Here is a 20990-nt window from a genome sequence, read left to right as displayed (position 1 = left end):
GGAGAGGTAAGGCTGTGGGAAGAGGGCTCCATGACACTTTTTGAGACGCATCTGAAAGACCCCGGGATGCCGATCTTGGCGAGACTGTCTAGGAGGCTGGCACTGATTCTTGGGGCTCAGGTGTCTGCTGTATGCATAGCATGGCAGGCTCCCAAGGTCACTCTTACGGTTAGGAGAGGAGACCCAAGAGGCTGAGCTCGCTAGAGAAGGGGTGGCGTGGAAGGTGGCAGAGGCTGTGTTCTGTGCCCATCGCATGTGCAGGCTGCTCCATGCATGTCAGATATAAATGGGTGACCCCTGTCTTGGGCATGTTAGGAGTAGTGTGCGGGAAGCTGTGTGGCCCTGCCTAGATAGTTGGTGCTGGTTTGTTACCACTGTATCTGGCAGTGTCCAGGCCAGGTGTCCCTCCTCCCAGCTCTCTGCCTGGGGGCTTTGCTTGTGAAGTTGGGCCCTGAGCAGGGCAGGCCAAGTGACAGAGAGGTGGCCCAGTTGTGTCTTCCTCATCCAGAGGCCGATGGCCTGGACGTGTGAGCACCAGGCTCCGCCTCCTTGGAGGTGGCCACCTCATCTTCGTCGGGGCATAGCCAACTCAGCAGCAGCCGGCTTTTGACATTTGATAAGTTGGATCCTTGAAATCATTTTAGTGCTTCTGAGCTGTATGCTGAGATTGCTTTAAAAAATTTAACTGTAATTTAAAAGGCTTGTTTCCTTTGAGTAAGGTGGGGCCAGAGCTGATTAGGGTGAGCACTTGTGCATCCTGAATTCCATCTTTAATTGCAAAGAGCTGCTTCCCTTTCCACAGTAAGAAAAGAAGAATGTGATATTAAATCCCTTAAGTTACATGCAGGGACATTTTCCAGTTTATTTGGGAGTATAGTTCCTTATTTTGATTCTTTTTTTCAGAAGCTGAACAAATTGAAAGGAACATTCACCCCACTGCAGTGATGCTTACCAGCACTGTTAATTTACTGCAGACTCTTTGCCTTTCTGCTGGAGTCCATGCTGAAGTTATGCAGAGCGAAGCCGTCAAGACTCTGTGTGGGCTGCTGCGAATGTTGGTGGAGAGTGGAACGACAGACAAGACATGTATGCAGTGGACAGTTGTGGACCACAGAGTCAGAAGTGGGCTGTGGATTTGTCATGTGTTTGTGTGTGGGTGTGCATGTGGGGGTGTGTGGGTGTGTCAGTGTCATAGGGCTGCTGCTGTAACGAATTACCACAGACATGGTGTATTAGTTTGCTTGAGCTGCCACATCAAAGTACCACAGCCTGGCAGCCTCAGTAACAGAATTTATTTCTTCACAGTTTTGGAGGCTAGAAGTTCAAGATCAAGGTGTCAGCCGGGCAAATTCCTCCTGAGGACTGTGAGGGCAGGAAGGATCTGTTCCAGGCTCTCGCCTAATTTCTGACGGTTTGCTGGCAATCTTTGGCATTGCTTGGCTTGTAGATCTCTGCCCTCATTTTCACATGGCATTCTCCCTGTGTGTGTCTGTCTCCAAATTTCCCCTTTTTATAAGGACATCAGTTACGTTGGATTAAGGACGCACCCTAATCTAGTTTAACCTCATCTAAACCAATCACATCTGCCATGGCCCTGTTTCCAAATAAGGTCCCATTCTGAGATAGTAGGACTGAACACAGTTCAACCCTTCACAGTGGGTTAAAGCAACAACTTCATTCTCTCAGAATCCTGGATACCAGAAGTCCAAAATCAAGGTGCCGTCAGGCCTGTGCCCCCTCCCAACGCTCCAGGGGAGGGCCCCTCGTTTTCTCTTTGAGCTTTGGTAGCTCCAGTGTTCCTTGGCTTGTGGCCACATCTTTCCAGTTTCTGTCTCATCTTCACTTGGATGCCTCCTCTGTTCTTTTCTGCCTCTTGTAAGGGCTTTCATTGGATTTGGGGTTCACCCTAATGCAGTATAATGTCATCTCAATCCTTACCTTACTTACATCTGTGAAGAGTTTATTTCCAAATAAGGTCACGTCTGAGGTTCTGGGTGAATATGAATTTTGGGGGATACAATTCAGCCTACAAAAGTGTTCTGAGTATGTGAATGTGAGTATGTGTAAGTGGGGCAGAAGTTGAGGAAGTGAGTGGAGCAAACGTGTGTGTGTACATGTGAGTGTGAGTTTGAGTGAGACTGAGTGTGGATGTGGATCTGTGTAACTGGGTATGTGTGAGTGAGTGTGAGTGGCCGTGAGAGTGCGTACCTGAGACATGCTGGGGTGCGAGTGCCTGTGCATGTGTGTGGGTGTGACTGAGTATGGGAGAGAGCATGTCTGAAGGGTGGTGTCCCTGGAGGCCTGGAGGCCTGGAGAATAGGACGGCTGGTCCGTGGGAGCTGGGGAAGGGAAGCTGGTCCAGGATCTGAGCAGGTCACGTGGCGTGACTCCACCTCAGGGCCTCTGCCAGCCAGGAGGGCTCGGAAGCCCCAGGTGTCCGCTAGTGGAGACCCCGGGAGAAGCAGATAGGGTCATGCTCTCGGCAGAGTCAAGCGGGGTAAACTAAACCCTGTGAAAACCTCTTATTCTCATTCTACTATCATAGCCTTCTTAAACTTGGATTGGAAATTTATGATGCAGATCAAATATAAACAAGCTCCTGGGGGATATTTAAAACATGTGAAATTTACAACCTATACCAGATGTCCTCGCACAGATAACTGCTATTGAATTGTGAATTGTTTTCCTACTGCTTAGAGACAGTAAGTAGATGAAATTCCTTAGCGAGTTTGAGTTGCTCTGTGTACCTTAGAGATTTTTAAAATCTACAGTGTTCCTTGAGCCAAGTCGCAGGTCCTCCTGTTGCTCTCACTTAGAATAATTGAAACTGTAATATATTTGGAAAGGAGCTTATTATTGAAAGTAATGTGATGTAGGTAAGTTAAAAGTTGGACTGGGCATTTATTTCTGGAAATGGGGTACCAAGCTGGTCTCTCTTGCTCTGGCAGCCTCCCCCAGCAGGCTGGTGAGCCGGGAGCAGCACAGGAGCTGGTGCACCCTGGGCTTCGTGCGCAGCATCGCCCTCACACCGCACATGTGTGCCGCCCTCAGCTCCCCGTCCTGGATCGCACTGCTCACGAAGGTCGTGGAGGGACACGCGCCTTTCACCGCCGCCTCGCTGCAGCGGCAGGTAACTGTGCTGCCAGACTGATCCCCGCTTAGCGTGAGTTTTGGGACTGTGGGAGCCCCATCAGAGGTGGCATTGAGCTGGCCGTCGTCATTAGGTGCCTGAGGGCAGAAAAGAACTGGAACTAACACAGGAGATTTTCTAGAGTTCAGAGGCTGAGGAAGTTGATTATTTTAAATTGATTCAGTTGTTAAGCCTTAGTTGAATTGCTTTTCTGTGAAGTGATAAATCCTACCAGCTGCTCTGATCTGCTTCATGGGAGTTGTGGTATAATTGTCTTGAGAAGAATTAAACTAAAAGGAATTATTTTTTAATTAAATGAATATCTGCATGTGTAATGTAGCTTATTTTTTAACCTCTGATAATCCATATCACTAATCAACCTGGATGTAATTATCTTGCTGTAGAATCATGAATATTAGAATTTTCACATGATTAATTGTGTTACAGGAACAAAAAATAAAGTAAAACCTCCTAATCTGTCAGACAGTGGCTTTCTTTAATGCTCGCTGTTTTCAATTGCCCTTGCCAGATCTTAGCTGTACATTTACTGCAAGCAGTACTTCCGTCGTGGGACAGGACGGAAAGGGCAAGGGACATGGAGTGCCTTGTGGAGAAGCTGTTTGGTTTCCTGGGGCGCTTGCTCACCACCTGCTCTTCAGATGTCCCGTTCCTCAGAGGTGGGCAGCTCTCCCCCTTACCGGTGTCCTGGGTAAGCGAGCAGGGCGTCATGAGGCCCTCCTTCGCGTGTTTCCTGCAGAATCCACGCTGAGGAGGCGGAGGGCCCGGCCGCAGGCCTCCCTGACTGCCACACACAGCAGCACGTTGGCGGAGGAGGTGGTGGCGCTGCTCCGCACCCTGCACTCCCTGGGCCAGTGGAACGGACTCATCAACAAGTACATCAACTCGCAGCTGCACTCCGTCACCGCGGGCTGCGCGGGAAAGCCGGCAGAGGGGGTGGGTGCTGCACTGCCTTTTCACAGCTGCTAGTTTTTCTCTGTAGAATGCTGATTTAACTTTCAAATTACCTTTTTAAATGCTGTGTATTTTGTTCAAGGATGTATTTTAAAATATTTTTTACTGGAAAAAGTTATTGAGGAAACTAACATAAAAGTGAATTTGGCTTAATTGCAAGTGTGTAGGAGACAGGCAGCCCCTGGGCTCTCGTCTACAAGCTTGCTGTCTGTCTGCATTAGGCTCTGTTAGAGGACTACTTTCCTGACTCTGAGACCCCTGAGGTGGGGGGCCTCATGGCAGTCCTGGCTGTGATTGGAGGCATTGACGGTCGGTTGCGACTAGGGGGACAAGTCATGCATGATGAGTTTGGAGAAGGCACCGTGACTCGCATCACCCCGAAGGGCAAAATCACCGTGCAGTTCTCCGACATGCGGACGTGTCGCGTTTGCCCACTGAATCAGCTGAAGCCAGTAGGTGAACTTGTGTTTGGGTTACTAGGTAATGAGGCAAAGGGGTTTTTTATACTAGACCTGGGAAGAACTTGATTCTTGTAGTTTAGGTTGGCCTTCTAGGAAGCTACCCAACTTGAGGAAAACCATCTATCTTTTTCCCTTTGATTAACAGGGCCTGTCTCACAGGGTTGTATATAGATTAGTAGTTCATGTGTCTTATTTTAGCCTCAAAAGACGTGAAAGGGCATTAGCAATTTAGAGGGTCCTGTGTAAGTATAAGTTAGTTTTATTTATTTCAAAATGTGAATTTATGAAATTTATTTTTTATTGAATGACTCAACTTTCAAAAAAACCTAAAAATGACTCCTTTAAAAAAAATGATCTTTTTTTCACGTTGAAAATGCTTAATGCCTATGTTGAGTGCCACGACTTATGTAGCAGCTACTGTCGTCTTAAATCTGTGAATTAGGGATCCATAGGGAAAGTGAGTGATTTATATTACTTTGATATAACCCAAGTGCAATTTGCCTATATCTTTCAATAAAATGCTGTTTTTGATTATTATAAGAATATATGCATGTTGTAGAAAATTTGAAATGTATAGAAAATATCTAAGAAGTTAATAACTACCACCACGATGTAATCATTGTTTAACAAGTCAGTAAAGAAAAAATTAATTTAGGTTATATTTACTATATATGTAAGCCTTTATCTTGCCTTTGGGGTCGTCTTTTTAAAATTATTTTCAGATCTAGAAAGACTTATGAACATGTTTGTTACTTCAGAATTAAGATGCATAGTTATGATAACTTTCAGAACGTTCATTTGTCCTTCTCGTTGGACACACTTTGAAGGTTTCTGTGCTCCCTCTCCAGCTCCCTGCTGCGGCGTTCAGCGTCACCAACTTGCCCTTCACAGAGCCCATGCTCTCGGTCTGGGCTCAGCTGGTGAACCTTGCTGGTAGCAGATTGGAAAAACACAAAATAAAGAAGTCACCTAAACAGGGTTTTGCAGGTCAGTACATGCCCTTCATGATGAAACAGCTACAGTCTTAACTAGTGTTGTTTGGACAGTGTTTGTTGTTTTGTCAGAGCAAGTTCTGTCACTGCTGAAGTCTTTGGGTTCAGATGGATGGCCACTGGTTGAGTGACGGTGGGTGTGTAGATGAGAGTGTGTGATGCAAAGAATGATGCCATGGCGGGGGTGGCACCTGAAGAACCCCAGGCCTCCCTACCTCCTGGTGCCAGCGTTATTCTGCGCACACTTTTTGAAGAGGAATCTGTGTTCTTTCCCCCTCCCCATTTACCCCTGGCCTCTTTGCAACCGTACCTAGCAGGGCCTGTGTGTTTGGACCTGCCTCGCTTGGTGTCTGGATGCTGGCCACCCGTCGAAGACCAAGGCCACTCGTGCTGGAACTATTCCTCTTCCACTGCTCACTGGACTTTCCTTACATTGCCCCTCACATATTATTTGAGAGTTCTTCTCCCTGACTGCTGTTTGCACCTTGGAAATCCTTGTGGTTTCATCCATAACTTCTTGATCTTTCTGCCCACTCTTCTTGAGTTTTCTCACCCATTTTCCCCCATTCCTGTAATTGCTGCTGCAGCGTTTATGACGGTAAACACCTTTAACTCTGGATCTCCAGTTCACATCTCTGGCTAGAGGACCAGGTGCATGTAAACCACAGCATGTCAACAATTCAAGTAACTTTGTCCCTTAGCCAGCGTTTCCTGTCACAGTGAATAAAACTGTCTGCCAGGTATTCGAGCTTGGTGCCCCAGTGGCACCTCTGGCTCTTCCTGTGTCCTCCCATCCCACATTCCCACGTCCCCATGCTGCCTTCCATGGCCTCCAGCATGTCCTGCTTTGGAACGCTGCTGCTGTGACTGTAGTCTAGCTCTCCTTGTGGTCTGCCTACCATCCTTGTGGTGGCTTCCCTAGTCTGTTCCTCAGTCCGCCCGTGGACATTACTGCAGTCATTTGTTTAGATAAGATTCTGTAGGGTACGATGGTTTTGATGAGTTAGAGAACTGTATGCTGTGAGTATCTGACAAAAGTGTCTCATAGGCGTCTTGGGAAGACAAGGTGAAAGTATTTTATTTGTGATGTAGGTATCTGGTTGAAATTTCAGCAATTTGGGAAATATTTGATTATACTAGCAATAGCTAACATGGTTCTAACTGTTTTAAACCGTCTAATACTCGCCCCATCCCGAGGTAATGCATGGGGAGCGGGAAAGGGAGAAGACATGAGGGAGGTAGAGGATGCTTACCCACAATACTGGGAAGGGCAAGTCCTACGTTATGGACAGGCTTTGACATGGTCAGCTGAGTCCCTCAGGGCAGTGCCTTCCTCAAGGCTGTACAGCTGCTGAGGGGGAGAGCCCAAGCAGCGTGTTCCATTCCTGCTGAGTCCTTTTTTTTCCCCCACAGGACAAGTAGACTTGGACCTGCTGAGGTGCCAGCAGCTAAAACTGTACATTCTGAAGGCAGGCCGTGCTCTGCTTTCCCACCAGGACCAGCTCAGGCAGATCTTGTCTCAGCCAGCTGTTCAGGAGTCTGCAGCTACTCATACAGGTATCTTTTTAAGGAGCCCTTTTGAATCTGTCAGAAAGGCAGATACTCCAGTAGGAAACAGGCAAGGAACATGAACAGGCAGTGCATAAAAGGGGAGGTACAGATGGCTTCTACATGTACAAGGAAGATGTGCAACCTGGCTAGTAACTGATGAAAAGTGATAGAGCCTGAGGGGATTTGGTGGGGGGGAGGGAGAACAGTGCTCTGCTGCCTCACTATTTAAAGTGCGGCCCAAGGACCAGTAGCATTGATGGCACATAGGAACATGTAGAAATGTGGACTCTCAGGCCGCACCCCAGAGCTAAGAAATCAGGATCTGCATTTTTTACAAGGCCCTAAGGTGGTTCGTATGCACGTAAAGTGGCACTGCTCTAACACTTTGCTAGTGAGAATTTAAGTTGGTACAACCATTTAATGGGCATTTGAGGAAATCTTAGACTTCAAAATGCATACACACACATATCTGTATCTGTATATCCATTGATTAGCAAGTCATCCTGTGGGGATTTATCACATGAAAAGCCGTGGAGATACGTGTTTACAGATGCTCATTATGGCTTTTTTGTTGGTGTTGTTTTTGTGATGAAAACTGGAGACACCTAAATGCCCATTATTAGGTGGGGTACCCATGCAGTGGAGTACCATGGCGTCATTCACAGTGATGATACATATATATATGTTAATGCCATGGAAACTTGAAAATGATAAACAAAAAAGCTCATTGCTATGTATATCTGTTTGTAGATTTGCCGTAGATTCATCTGCTTACCAAAATAGTGACAGTAGAATTTCAGCTGACTTTATTTTCTGTGTACTCTTCTGTATTACCTCAACTTTCTGGAATGAGTTCATATGACTTTGAATAGAAAAAAACCAAAGCTATGAAATATTTTTTGATTACCTATTATTGAAAGACATTGTGTTAAATATTATGGGGAACAAGATAGTCCTTGTTTATGATTTTTTTACTCTCTGGGGTGAGGGTGGGGATAGAAAATGGACGCAGATGGCTCTGTCCAAGGTACGGGCCTGTGTGCTGTAAGACATGTGAGCACAGGTTCACAGGCGTCTGGGGGATGCTGGCAGCTGAGGGCTGGGGAGAGCAGCCTCGGAAGTGTGTGGCAGACCCTGGGTGCAGGCTACTGAGGCGTCTCTGTCCCGCGGGAGGAGACTGTAGGAGCCCAGGCATAAGCAGTAAGTATGTGGGTACTGAGCTTTGTAAGGAGCTCAGGGTTTATCGAGGACTGTGGGGCTAAAGCTGGAGAGGTTAGTTGAAGTCATGTGGTAGAGTGCCCTGACTACCAGAATGAGAGGTAAGGCTGACTGGAAAAGCTGTGGCAGCGCCTGTCATGACAAGGATTGATGTTGAGGAAGATAAATATATACGCTAGTGAGTTATAGGAGTATTTGAAACAGGAGATCATGGATATGGGGGCAATTGTGTCAAGTGATAAGGTGTCTTCCAGGGGAAGGCATGAAAAATGGAAAGAAGGAATCAGTAGACACTGTGATGGTGTAGTCTTTTAGATGATATCTTTTTGGAAAACTAGCGAAAAGTCAAAGATGGCTGACGTTTCAAGCTTGAGTTATAGGGAGGATAGGGAGGAGGACTGTTGACAAAAATTAGAAAAGCCCAGTGGAGTGTGGGGTGTTGCGTTTTGTTTCCTAGACTTCAGAGGGCATCATGGAGGTAAATCTAATGGAAGTGCAGATTCATTCCGTATTAGACCCTGAAGACAATCCACAGTTGTATTAGAAGATCAGGAAGCAGGGCCCAGGGAATTGGATTGGCTGTTCTGTGGTCACCCCGATGTGGAGCTATGGCAGCGGTGAATCCGGATTACCTTCCCACGCTTGGGGCAGATCAAGGGCTCCAGATGGAGCTGTCTAGAGCAGGGCTTAAAAAATCCACCACAGCCACCTGTTTTATAAAGTTTTATGGGAACATAGCCACACCTGCTTGTTTACATGTCATCTCTGGCCGCTTTCACACTTCAGTGGCAGAGTTGAGTAGTTGTGACAGACCCTGTGGTCGGTAAGCCTAAACTGTTGACTCTCTGGCACTTCAAGACGATTTACAATCTCTGGTCTTAGAGGATTAGTTGAAATTGTAACCAAACCTGGCTATTAGTGGTCCCAGGGCAAACAAGAAGTGCCAGACACCTCACCCGAAGCTGCTCAGATTACAACAAAAGACATCACCCTGACCACACGTCATATTTGGGATTGGTGTCAGTTTATAGTCTGAACAAGCGTTAACAGAAAAACCAGGGCTAGAGATACAGACTTGGGAGTGTTCATAGAAGGGGTTTCTGGAGTACTGAGTGAGCACCAAGATGGAGAAGGTTAAGAACTGGACCAAGGGCAGGAATCTGGGAGGTAGCTTTGGTTGGCTCTGAAGGCACAGACAGATGAACTAAAGAAGGACCGAGGCCAAAAAGCAGGGAGTGGAAAAAGCCTTGAAGATTTTGGTTATCTGATGCTTGATGAGGTAGAAATCATACCTGGTTTAACATGCTCAATGCACTATCTTTTGTAGTAAGGAGATGTTTGCTGTTGGAAATACAGTGTCATCCATATTTTGTTTTTAAATTCAGATGATGGAGCAGCCTCATCCCCTGACCTTGGGGACATGTCTCCTGAAGGGCCACAGCCCCCAATGATCCTCTTGCAGCAGTTACTGGCCTCGGCCACCCAGCCGTCTCCAGTGAAGGCCATATTTGACAAACAGGAGCTTGAGGTACAGTCAGTAGCCTTGGCAATTCTAATCCAGTGCATTAGATTGTGGACAACTTTCTTTTCCTAGATGTGTATTTTCTTAAGGATATAGTCTGAATTTTAAATGATATGCCAAAGTAATTCTTATGACTAGGTTTTAACCATGTTTGTCATAGAATATTACAATACTAGTTAGAGAATGAATGAGTTAAAGTTTAATCTTATTTAAAGTTTCTGTGAATTATTTGTAAAAATTAACTAGATTCAGCATTTGGTGTTAATGCTCAAATATTCATGGAGGGGTCTTTTTCCAGGAAATATTATTATTGAAAGAGCCCCATTAGACCTAGGAATATGGTGCTTGCTTATTTGTTTCACTCACGCCAAAGCCTGTCTTGAGCATGCCTTGTTGCTGCCAGGCTCTCAACCAACACCCTGTTTTGGAGCATGTGCACTGCACTGCATATTCAGGGGTGGGGCTGTGGGCATGTTCCTATAGAAGAGACTGACATCTGGCCAGGTCTAAGCATGATGGGAACTTTCACGGCCCACCACGTGGAGGACTAGGTATTTTAAAAAATACTTCTTGCTTTGTACTACATCAAAAATTCTGGACAAAATATCAAAGAAAAAACTAAAACCTTGGGGGCTTCCCTGGTGGCGCACTGGTTAGGAATTCACCTGCCAATGTAGGGGACACGGGTTCAAGCCCTGGTCTGGGAAGATCCCACATGCTGCGGAGCAACTAAGCCCGGGCACCACAACTACTGAGCCTGCGCTCTAGAGTCTGTGAGCCGCAACTACTGAGCTCGCGTGCTGCAGCTACTGAAGCCTGTGTGCTTAGAGCCCATGCTCCGCAACAGGAGAAGCCACTGCAATGAGAAGCCCACGTATTGCAACTGAGAGTAGCCCCCACTTGCTGCAAGTAGAGAAATCCCGCGTGCAGCAGCGAAGACCCAGCACAGCCAAAAATAAATAAATAAATTTTAAAAAACGCACACAAAAACCAAAACCGTGAGTGCTCAATTTGGCAGGCAGAAAATACCGTAGTAGAAATCTTCAGAGACTAAGACCCTGTGGGGAGCCAGGATCCAGAGTGAGCTAGGAAGCTGGTGGGGGGCAAAGGGAGAAGGCAGGAAATGTTGGGCACAGGGGCAGCAGGAGAGGAGGGTGGCGGGCCTTCTCCAAGTGGGCCTGAATGCCAGCTACTCCTTAGGTCTGAAAACTTGAGATGGGAGATCAGGTTAAAGTTGCTGCAAGGCTGTGTTGCCAGTCACCTATCAGATAAAAACAGGACACTGAGCAATGAAGAGGATGTTGGGCAGATGCACCCCCGAGCCATGCTGGGAGGTGCCCAGTGTTATGGGGAAAGATAAGACTCGAGGGAACAAGGAGACCTAGAGTTGTCCTTTAAGAACCGGGAAGGGCTACTGTACCAGAGAGAGAGCTTCCATTGCTTTGTCTCCATTGATTCTGATGGAAATTCAGCTGACATTCTTATTGTTCTGTATGAAATGTCTTTCATTTCCTCTGGCTGCGTTTAATACTTTCTGTTTTCCTTTTGTTTTCTGCAATTTGACTAAGGGTGCTTATGGTGTAGGTGGTTTTTCCCCCTTATCCTCCTTGGGGTTTGCTTAAGTTACTTGTATCTCTGACTTGATGTTTTTTTTCCCCCCACCAAATTTGGAAACTATTGACTATGATATTTTTTCCTGTCCCACTCTCTTTTGTTCTTTTCTAAGATTATTGCTGTAGTCTGCTAGATTATTAGTGAGTTTCTGTTATTTTTAAGTCTCTTGGTTAAATGGCTTGGTTAACTGTACTGAACTGTTTTAAAGGTCAGGGTGTGCTGCTTTATTGGGTCTAATCTGCTGTGAGCCACCCAAGAAATCCTTTATTTTATATTTTCAGATCTCATATTTCCATTTTGTTCGTATTTTATAGTTTTATCGTTCTTGACAGTTCCCATCTCTTCACCCTTTATACCTGTCTTTTACTGTATATTTTAAAACATATTTCTGATTGTTACGTTAAATTTCTTATTTGCTAATTCTAATGCCTAGGCCACTTGTTGGTCTGCTACCATTGGCAGTTTTTCTTCTGATTATCGATTCTGCTTCTTTACATATCTAAAAAAATTTTATTGTATTCTGGATGTTTTGGATATTATGTCGTATGGGCTCTGGGTCTGTCACTTTCCTCTGGAGAATGTGGAATTTTATTTTTGTAGATGGTTCAGTACCTGGTAGTTTTCCTCAGTCTAAGGAGGCTTGGTTCTCGACTTTTTGGTGATGATTTATTTTTGTTTTGCCCTTAGTCCTGGTTCCTGGTCTCTTAATTCTGTGGGATTTAGAATCTCTTTGAGGTTTCAGTGGAGACCTTTACATCTTGAGCAACGTGCTGAAACTTGGTTGGACTGGGATGTCACACCGTCTCCCTAGCGCTGGGCCTTCCAGCAGTTTCTTTTGGCTGGGTTCTTGAGTCTCACACACGCTTAGTTTTGCCGTCAGCCAAAGATTTGAGTGTAGACCACATGTGCATTTTGTGGTTCTCCCTCACGTCTACTTGCTCTGGCAGGCCGCAGTCCAGTGACAGTGCCCCTCTTAGCAGCTTGCCTGTGGGCTTCCCTGTGGCCAAGGTTGCACCTGTTCCTGTTTTCTCCGGGACCTTCAAACAGTTTTAAAAAATATTTTGTCCAGAATTCATAATTATTATCACGGCAGAAGCTTAGTCCAGTCCCCTCTCCATTACCAGAACCAGAATCCCTAGCTCGATCTGGTTCTGAATTGTAAGCTTTTAGGAAGCCTGTCACTTCCCAGTTATTCGGACTTCACAGCAAAACCCTAGGCTTTTGACACTTCCTAAGCACTGGAAGGCCCAAGGGTGTCTTCTGTTTCTTCCGAATGCCTTCTGACGTGTTCAGTTAAAAAAAAAAGAGCAAGTCTCAGTGCTGTGAGAACAACTGAAGAGAAGGGAAAGAGAGCTGCAAGTGGACAAGGGAGAGGGCTCCCTGTCTGGAGGCAGGCAGTTCCCAGCTTCAGGCCACAGTGATGCATGTATTCATTGATGCATTGCAGTTTGTTACCCAGTATTCTTTATTTCCCTCATTTTTTTTTTTATACCATGTTTAACCCCCAGAGTGGCTTTTCTGCCTTTGAATAGTTGGGAGTTGATTTGGTGACACACGAGAGGGTCCTGTGCCATCTCTGACCTGCGTGCAGAGGGAAGAAAGCGGGAGGCTGTGGGCACTGACCTGTCATGTGGAAGGGTGGGGGTCCCTTTCTCCCACCCCATCAGGCCTCTCACCTGTGTTCGCTCGCTTAGCGTTCAGGGCTGCTGTGAAGTTTCCTCAGTGGACATTGATAATTAGCTCATTTACTAGGTAGACTCTGTGTGTACTGAAGCAGGAGTTATTTGACTATTGAATCTTTCCTCTGCATTCGACTATGGAAGTTGTCTTTGTTGTTTTTAAACATGTTTTATCCATTCATTTAAAAATACACATGTAAGCCAGGGCTTTCTATAGTTTTGTACTGCAGTTCATAGTAGTAGTCTGTACTTTCCATTTCCCTAGACTTCTTAGTCCCCTGATTTACAAACCCCATTTGCCCAGGCTGCCGCGTTGGCCGTGTGTCAGTGTTTGGCTGTGGAGTCTACTCACCCGTTGAGCCCTGTGTTTGAAGACTGCAGCTCCAGTGAGGCCACGACGCCTGTTCCTGTGCAGCATGTTCGCCCAGTTAGAGCGAAGAAGCACAAGCAGTCTCCTGGTCCTGCTCTGCCTATTGTGGTTCAGCTCATGGAAATGGGATTTCCTAGAAGGAACATAGAGTTTGCACTGAAGTCACTCACTGGCGCCTCTGGGAATGCTGCTGGCTTGCCAGGTACTGGGTTTTCCTTGTGGGTGTTGGACTTAACGCGCCCACGCATTTGTTTGTAGGCTTCCCTTGAAATACTAACGTCAGAGGCCCCTCGGGAGGCAGGCGCTGTGGTCCTCACTGTGGTTATGCTGTGTGTGCTTGCTCCTAGGCGTGGAAGCCTTGGTTGGGTGGCTGCTGGACCATGCTGACGTGCAGGTCACGGATCTCTCGGATGCAGACACGGGGTCTGAGGAGTGTTCAGACGAGGAGGTGGTGGAGGATGTGGATGCCACGGCCTATGCTGTGGTCAGTGCTCCCCTCGTGCCATCTGTCCTGAGCTCTGGATTCCTCTGCACCACTGCTGGGCATGAGGCAAAGCTACGAAGTGCTGCCTGGGTTTTCTGTCTCTTAACTACTTTTAGCTTTAAGACAGACCCTTGTTCCAACATCTAATGATGTCGGGTAGCCATTAGAGGAGCTCTTAATAAAAAATCATTATTTATGCGACACGTTGACTTCTGAGCCAGTTGTTTTATGGGATTAATTTGGATATGGCTCAGAAATTTTCTGTACTTTCAGCTTTTGAGATTTATCCTGCTGCTATTAGTCTCTTTTAAATGAAGAATTTCATAGTGAAAACATAGAATAATATTTTATACTTTTTTTTAATATTATCGATTTCACAAACTACTTTCTTTTTAAGTAGGTTTATCGGTTCACCATTTAAAAAAAATGTATTTATCTTTTGTAGTCTACTGGTGCTGTTGTAACAGAGAGCCAGACGTACAAAAAGCGAGCTGATTTCTTGAGTAATGATGATTATGCTGTGTATGTGAGAGAGAATATTCAGGTGAGTAATTGTCTTAGGCTGGAACTTTGTTTAGGTTTTCATTCAGCAAATGTCTGAGCATCTCAGAAAGTTGGAGAGGGAGGGTGCAGCACCCAGCAGGGGAGGCCGCTGTGGCTGGAGCAGAGGACGGAGGAGCAGAAGATGAGCAAGGGGGGCGGGGGGACCAGAGGCAGAGAGCAAGAGGTGGCTTGTCCACAGTGACGTGGCACACAGCCCTGTGCTTCTCGATTACCCCCGTTTTGGACACTTTTACAATCTGTTTTTGCTTTCTTTTAAAAAAAATATTATTTAAAAAAAAAATTATTCTCATTGCCATCTAATTTTAAACATTTAGTTATGCTCTTTATGTAGTCCTTTTTAACCTTAAATCCTTTCTTTTCCTGTTTTAATTCTTTTGTTCTAGTTAGTATACTTCTGGGAAAATCCCCCAAATCATCTCATTTCTCCTATAAATTTGTCAACAGTATGTATCCCTAATAGATAGAGGATTTTATTTTTAACATAACGACATTACTGTTACCTCGCATTGCCTAACAGAATAAACAATAATTCCTTACTATCATCTTACATATAATGCTTGCTCAGATTTTCCCAATTTTCTCAAAAATGGCTTGTTATAGTCATTTTTAAAGAGTTGGATACGAATAAGATCACGCATCTTACATTTGGGTGATGTGTCTTTTTACCCTGGAACAGTTTCTCCCTCTTTTTTCCCTTTTCATGCCATTTATTTGTGGCTAAAATTACGTTGGCCCTCATCTTCCTCCCTCTCCTCTGCATCTCCTGTAAAGTCAAAGTGAGGGCTGGAGGGTGAGTGGACTCAGGCTGCATCTTAGGAAAGAATGTATCGTATGGACCAACGTGCAGCATCACTTGTTGTCTACGCCATCCATTCTCTATTAATTGTCCATCTTGGTGCTTCAGTAGCCATTGATGTCATTATCTAGACCCATCAAGAAGGGTCCCACAATAGTGATTTTCTAAGTTCGTCATCCCTTCCAAATTTATTAGCTGGAGTTCTGTTCGTTGAAGAAAACGTTCTTATCAACTCTGGTTGATAAACTATAATATAGTTTGTATACACAGAAAAGGCAGAATAAATGGTTGTTTTTTGTTTGTTTGCTTGTGTTATCAATTTTCAGAGTGGTGAATTGGTGCCCTGGTACTTAAAAAGATGACCAAGAACCTTTATTTTGCTTATTATCATTATGATGAATTTATTGGCTGTTATGGATTTGATGTGTTTCAGCCATTTTCCTTTTGGTCAGGTTGTTCTTTTGAGGGACCCTGTTAATCTTTGATAGCTCCCTTGCTTGATGACACAAGTTGGTCCAAATTCATCTTGTATATTTCCTGCCCCAGACATCGAACCAGGCAATTTTTTAAAGAGCCCTGGTTCCTTTTAGTGTAAAATGATTTTGAGAGCATGCTGGTGGGTAGAGGAAATTTTTCTTAGGACTAGAGTAATACTACATAAAATTGATCATTTCACCTATATACTGTACTGGATTTTTAACTTAATTCTAGGTGGGAATGATGGTTAGATGCTGTCGAACATATGAAGAAGTGTGTGAAGGAGATGTGGGCAAAGTTATCAAGTTGGATAGAGATGGATTACATGACCTCAATGTGCAGTGTGACTGGCAGCAGAAAGGAGGCACCTACTGGGTTAGGTATATTCATGTGGAACTTATAGGTGAGAACATTCTTTATTAAGTTCTTTTGTCTTTCTTAGTTAGATTCAGAGTTCCCAGAAATGAATGCTAATTATAGTTCATTTTTTTTATTGGAATCTCTAGGCTATCCTCCACCAAGCTCCCCTTCTCACATCAAGATTGGTGATAAAGTTCGCGTCAAAGCCTCAGTTACCACACCGAAGTACAAGTGGGGATCTGTGACTCATCAGAGTGCGGGAGTTGTGAAAGGTAATGTTCCCCAGGCAAGAAAACTCCAAGTGCCAGGTTTTCATCTACTAATGTAACTTTTAATTTATTCATTCGAGGGCAAGAAAAACAAGTGGAAGGCAAGCCTTATGATACATAAATAGTGTTGTTTTGCTTTTCAGTGCTCTGTAGACCAGGAGTACACCTGTTGTTGGACCGAGTCAGATGTATTAACTCACTGCAACTTGGGAGGATGCATACCCTGGAAAATGGGGTGTCTCCATAAGTGGGTGTAACAAAGACTAATGGGGTTTGCATTGTGTATTTGGGGAGGGGTTCAAGGAATGGGGTAATTCTAAGAATCTTAGTGAAGATTATTTAGGAGGAAGAACAGTGGACTCACAGTGAGGTTATGATGAGCAAGGAAGCAGAGCAGCCAGGATGGATTTGTGGTTTGGATTAGATTGAATGTGACCAGATATGTTAAAGAGTGGTTCTGGTTTTATCTCAATCTGTTACAGTCTCAGGGTGGCCTTGTCTCATGTTGGGGTTCTATAAACTTGTTCTGTCAATCCTTCTGCCAAATAGCTAGTTTCCTCAGTGTTTTTCTCTCTTTTCTTAATGCTGTGTAAGAATTTAGGACTAAATTTAAATGGATGTGTGCAAATGATAGGAGTTAGCAACTGGAAACACAAAATTCTCCTCAGCTAATATTTAATGTGATATTCTTGAGATTTCAAATCAAACACATGGCATACTTTAAAAGGTATACTATGTGCATTTTAACAATTGCATGAGAAATGATCCAGATATATGTGTGGTTTTATTTTATCTTTAAACTCCTTCAGTGCCATTTTTCTTTGTTTTTTCTTGTTTCAGTCTTGGAGAAAACTCTTACTGTCAAACAGCTTAGATTAGAAGTGGCTGCAATGGTGGTGCAGGAGTGTTAGTATTTCTTAGGTTACATAAGAACAAATAGCTTATTTAACATTTTACTTTAACAGTTTTCTTTACTTAAGAGATTCTTCAAAGTTTTACAAATCAAAACAAAGATAAATTTAAATAGTAACTTGGTTTAGAAGTTAACTTTTGGAGTAGCTTTCACCAAAGGGCAATAGATGTCTTAACGTTATTAATGTAATTTTTAGTCCCTAAGATAATTGAATGGAGTTTTTGCTTGGCGTAATTAAACAAACCTTCTTATCGCGGAAAATTTCAAACATATACAAAAGTAGAGAATATAGTATACTGAGCTTCTGTGTACCCATCACCTGGCTTCAACAGTTGACAAACTCCTGGCCAAAGTTGTTCATCCATGATCTCCTCCCTCCATTATTTTGAAGCTAATCCCTGATTGACATCATGTGTTAGTTCATCCATAAGTATCTTAGTATGTCTCTCTAAAAGAGAAGTACTCTTTGTAAACAGAAATAACTATAATATAATATCCCATAGCTAGATTATAGATTTAATTTTTTTTTTTTTTTGCGGTACCCGGGCCTCTCACTGTTGTGGCCTCTCCCGTTGTGGAGCGCAGGCTCAGCAGCCATGGCTCACGGGCCCAGCCGCTCCGCGGCACGTGGGATCTTCCCGGACCGGGGCACGAACCCGTGTCCCCTGCATCGGCAGGCAGATGCTCAACCACTGCGCCACCAGGGAAGCCCTATAGATTTAATTTTAATTTTAGGTTTTTATTGGTGACAGAGATGTTCCAGACAATTTCTGTTCTGTCCTAGCTTTCAGTGCCAATGGAAAAGATGTTATTGTCGACTTTCCTCAGCAGTCTCACTGGACTGGGCTGTTATCAGAAATGGAGTTGGTACCTAGTATTCATCCTGGCGTTACGTGAGTTTTTATTTTTATATTGCTAGATTTGTTTGGGAAGGATGGTTTTCTTTGGAATTAAATTTAATAAATGACCTCAGCTTTTTCTTTTCAACTCAATGGCTATTTTAAAAACAGGTGTGATGGCTGTCAGATGTTTCCCATCAATGGATCTAGATTCAAATGCAGAAACTGTGATGACTTCGATTTTTGTGAAACTTGTTTCAAAACCAGAAAACACAACACCAGGCATACATTTGGCAGAATAAATGAACCAGGTATAGTAGACTGGTTATGTTCTCTTTCATCAAACTATTATTAATGAGATAATTACTGTGGAAACAAATGTACTTAACTTTGCTCTTTAAAGTTCATATTTATATGGTGAGCACTGTACTGTGTGCACAGCAAAACAGGGAAGATGGTCCTACCCACTTGATGAATTGCTGTTTTTTCTTCAAGCAATGAGTGGTCACTGGAACTAGAATAACAGGGATTGTTTGCTTGTATTTCCATAAAGAACAGTAAAAGGATCTCAAGAAACTAGTAAATGTTTCGTTGGATGGGATGTGGAATTGGAGAGACGGAGAGTGAGTCTTTTTATTTGTATATCTTTTAGTATATCTTTTTTTATTATGGTAGAATATATACAACATAAAATTTGCCATTTTAATCACTCTTAAGTGTACGATTAAGGGAATATTGCACACTGTCACCACTATCTATTTCTGAGACTTCTTCACCATTCCAAAATAAGAGTGTACCCAGTAAGCAATAATCCCCATTCTTCCCTCCCCCAACCCCTGGCAACCTCTAATCCACTTTTCGTCTCTATGAATTTGACAACTCTAGGTACCTCATGCATAAGTGGAACCATACAAAATTTGTGTTTTTGTGTGCCTGACTTCTTTCACCTTGCATTAGGTTTCCAAGGTTCATCCATGTTGTAGCATGTGTCAGAACTTCATTTCATGGCTGAGTAATAGTCCATTGTATGTATCTACCACATTTTGCTTATCCAGTTCTCTCTTAATGGACATTTGGGTTATTTGTACCTTTCAGCTATTGTGAATAATGTTGCTGTGAACATTGATGTACAAATCTGTTTGAGTCCCAGTTTTCAAAACTAGGAGTAGAATTGCAGGGTCATTAGGTAGTTCTTTTAACTTTTTGAAGAACCACCAAAATGTTTTCCATACTGGCTGCACCATCTTACATTACTATCAGCAGTGTTTTTGCTGTTTCAGTTTTTCCACATCCTTACCAACATTTGTTATTCTCTTCTTCTTTTTTTAAAAATTATAGCCATCCTAATGGGTGCAAAATAGTATCTTGTGATTTTGATTTGAGTTTCCCTAATGACATTGAGCCACTTATCATGTGCTTTTTGCCATTTGTATATCTTTTGGGGGAGGGCGTGTCAATTCAATTTTAAAACTTTTGATATTGAGTTGTAGGAGTTCTTTATATATTGTGGACATTAAATCAGATATGTGATTTGCAAATATCCTATTCTGTGGGTGGTTTTTTCACTCTCTTGATAGGATTCTGTGATACAGTTTTAAATTTTAATGAAATTTAATTTATTGTTTCTTTTGTTGCCTGTGCATTTGGTGTCATACTTACTTCTGGGTCAACTTAAGAAATCATTGCTTAAATCCAAAGTTGTGAAGGTCAGCCCCTATGTTTATAAGAGGTTTATAGTTTTAACTTTAGGTCTTTTAATTTAGGTCTTTGAACCACTTTGAGTTAATTTCTATGCATGGTATAATGTATAATTTCATTCTTTTACACGTGTATCCAATTTTCCCAACACTATTTGTTGAAAAGACTGTCCCTTCACCACTGAATGGTCTTGGCACCCTTTTTGAAAATCAGTTGACCATAGATGTGAGAGGTTTTTTTCTGGGCTCTCGATTCTATTCCATTGGTCTATTTGCCTATCCTTACATCAGTACCGCACCATACACAGTGATTATGATAGCTTTTGTAGTAAGTTTTGAAATTGGGAAATGTGAGTCCTCCAACTTTGTTCTTTTTCAAGATTGTTTTGACTATTTGGTGTCCCTTGGAAGTCAGTATGAATTTTGGGATGGAGTTTTCTGCATCTGTAAAAAACAATATTTTGATAGGAATTGCATTGACTCTGTGTATCACTTTGGACAGAATTGTCAGTTGTCTTTCCATTTACTTAGGTCTTCTTTAATTTCGTTCAGCAGTGTTTTGTGATTAGTGTGTAAGTCTTATGGGTTCTTGGTTAAATTTATTCCCAAGGGTTTATTTTTCATGCTATATTAAATTAAATTATTTTTTAAAATTTCCTTCTTGGAATATCTGTTGCTAGTGTATAGAAATATACACTACACACCTACAGTGCATATTTTCAACACACTTTGTGTGTTGAATTTATTTCCAGCAACTTTGCTGAATTTATTTATTAGCTCTGATGGGGTTTTTTGGTGGCGTCTTTAGGGTTTTCTGTATGTAAGATCATGTTGTCTGTGTTTAAGAGCATGTTGTCTGTGAACTGGGATAGTTTTACTTTTTCCTTTCCAATTTGGATACCTTATATTTCTTTTTCCTGTCTTATTGCTTCAGCTAGATCTTCCAGTACTACATTGAAGAGAAGTGGCAAGGGTAGGCATCCTTGTCTTGTTCCTGGACTTAGTGGGGAAGCTTTCAGTCTTTAAGCACTGAATATAATGTTAGCTGTGGGTTTTTCATAAATAACCTTTATCATGTTGAG

At 43.3% G+C, this 20990-nt stretch overlaps 1 protein-coding gene across 6 annotated transcripts in view; it reads left to right on the top strand.

Annotated features, from left to right (window-relative positions):
- HERC2 (HECT and RLD domain containing E3 ubiquitin protein ligase 2) overlaps positions 1-20990 on the top strand; it is a 228097-nt gene that overhangs the window by 104944 nt on the left and 102163 nt on the right. For 4 of the 6 annotated variants that reach the window (XM_067742325.1, XM_067742322.1, XM_067742326.1 and 1 more), the window contains 15 exons: positions 904-1086; positions 2949-3130; positions 3660-3807; positions 3888-4084; positions 4324-4554; positions 5412-5550; positions 6969-7112; positions 9710-9852; positions 13444-13711; positions 13857-13993; positions 14439-14537; positions 16065-16233; positions 16337-16462; positions 18157-18265; positions 18383-18522. In XM_067742325.1, coding sequence (XP_067598426.1) covers positions 904-1086; positions 2949-3130; positions 3660-3807; positions 3888-4084; positions 4324-4554; positions 5412-5550; positions 6969-7112; positions 9710-9852; positions 13444-13711; positions 13857-13993; positions 14439-14537; positions 16065-16233; positions 16337-16462; positions 18157-18265; positions 18383-18522 — 2415 coding nt within the window. The remainder of the gene's footprint in view (positions 1-903; positions 1087-2948; positions 3131-3659; positions 3808-3887; positions 4085-4323; positions 4555-5411; positions 5551-6968; positions 7113-9709; positions 9853-13443; positions 13712-13856; positions 13994-14438; positions 14538-16064; positions 16234-16336; positions 16463-18156; positions 18266-18382; positions 18523-20990) is intronic. The other 2 variants (XM_067742323.1, XM_067742327.1) reach the window with 2 other exon arrangements.

The sequence above is a fragment of the Pseudorca crassidens genome, chromosome 6 (assembly GCF_039906515.1).
Source record: "Pseudorca crassidens isolate mPseCra1 chromosome 6, mPseCra1.hap1, whole genome shotgun sequence".
Taxonomy (NCBI): domain Eukaryota; kingdom Metazoa; phylum Chordata; class Mammalia; order Artiodactyla; family Delphinidae; genus Pseudorca; species Pseudorca crassidens.
The sequence above is the reverse complement of the archived record's forward strand: the minus strand, read 5'-3'. Positions and strand labels throughout refer to the sequence as shown.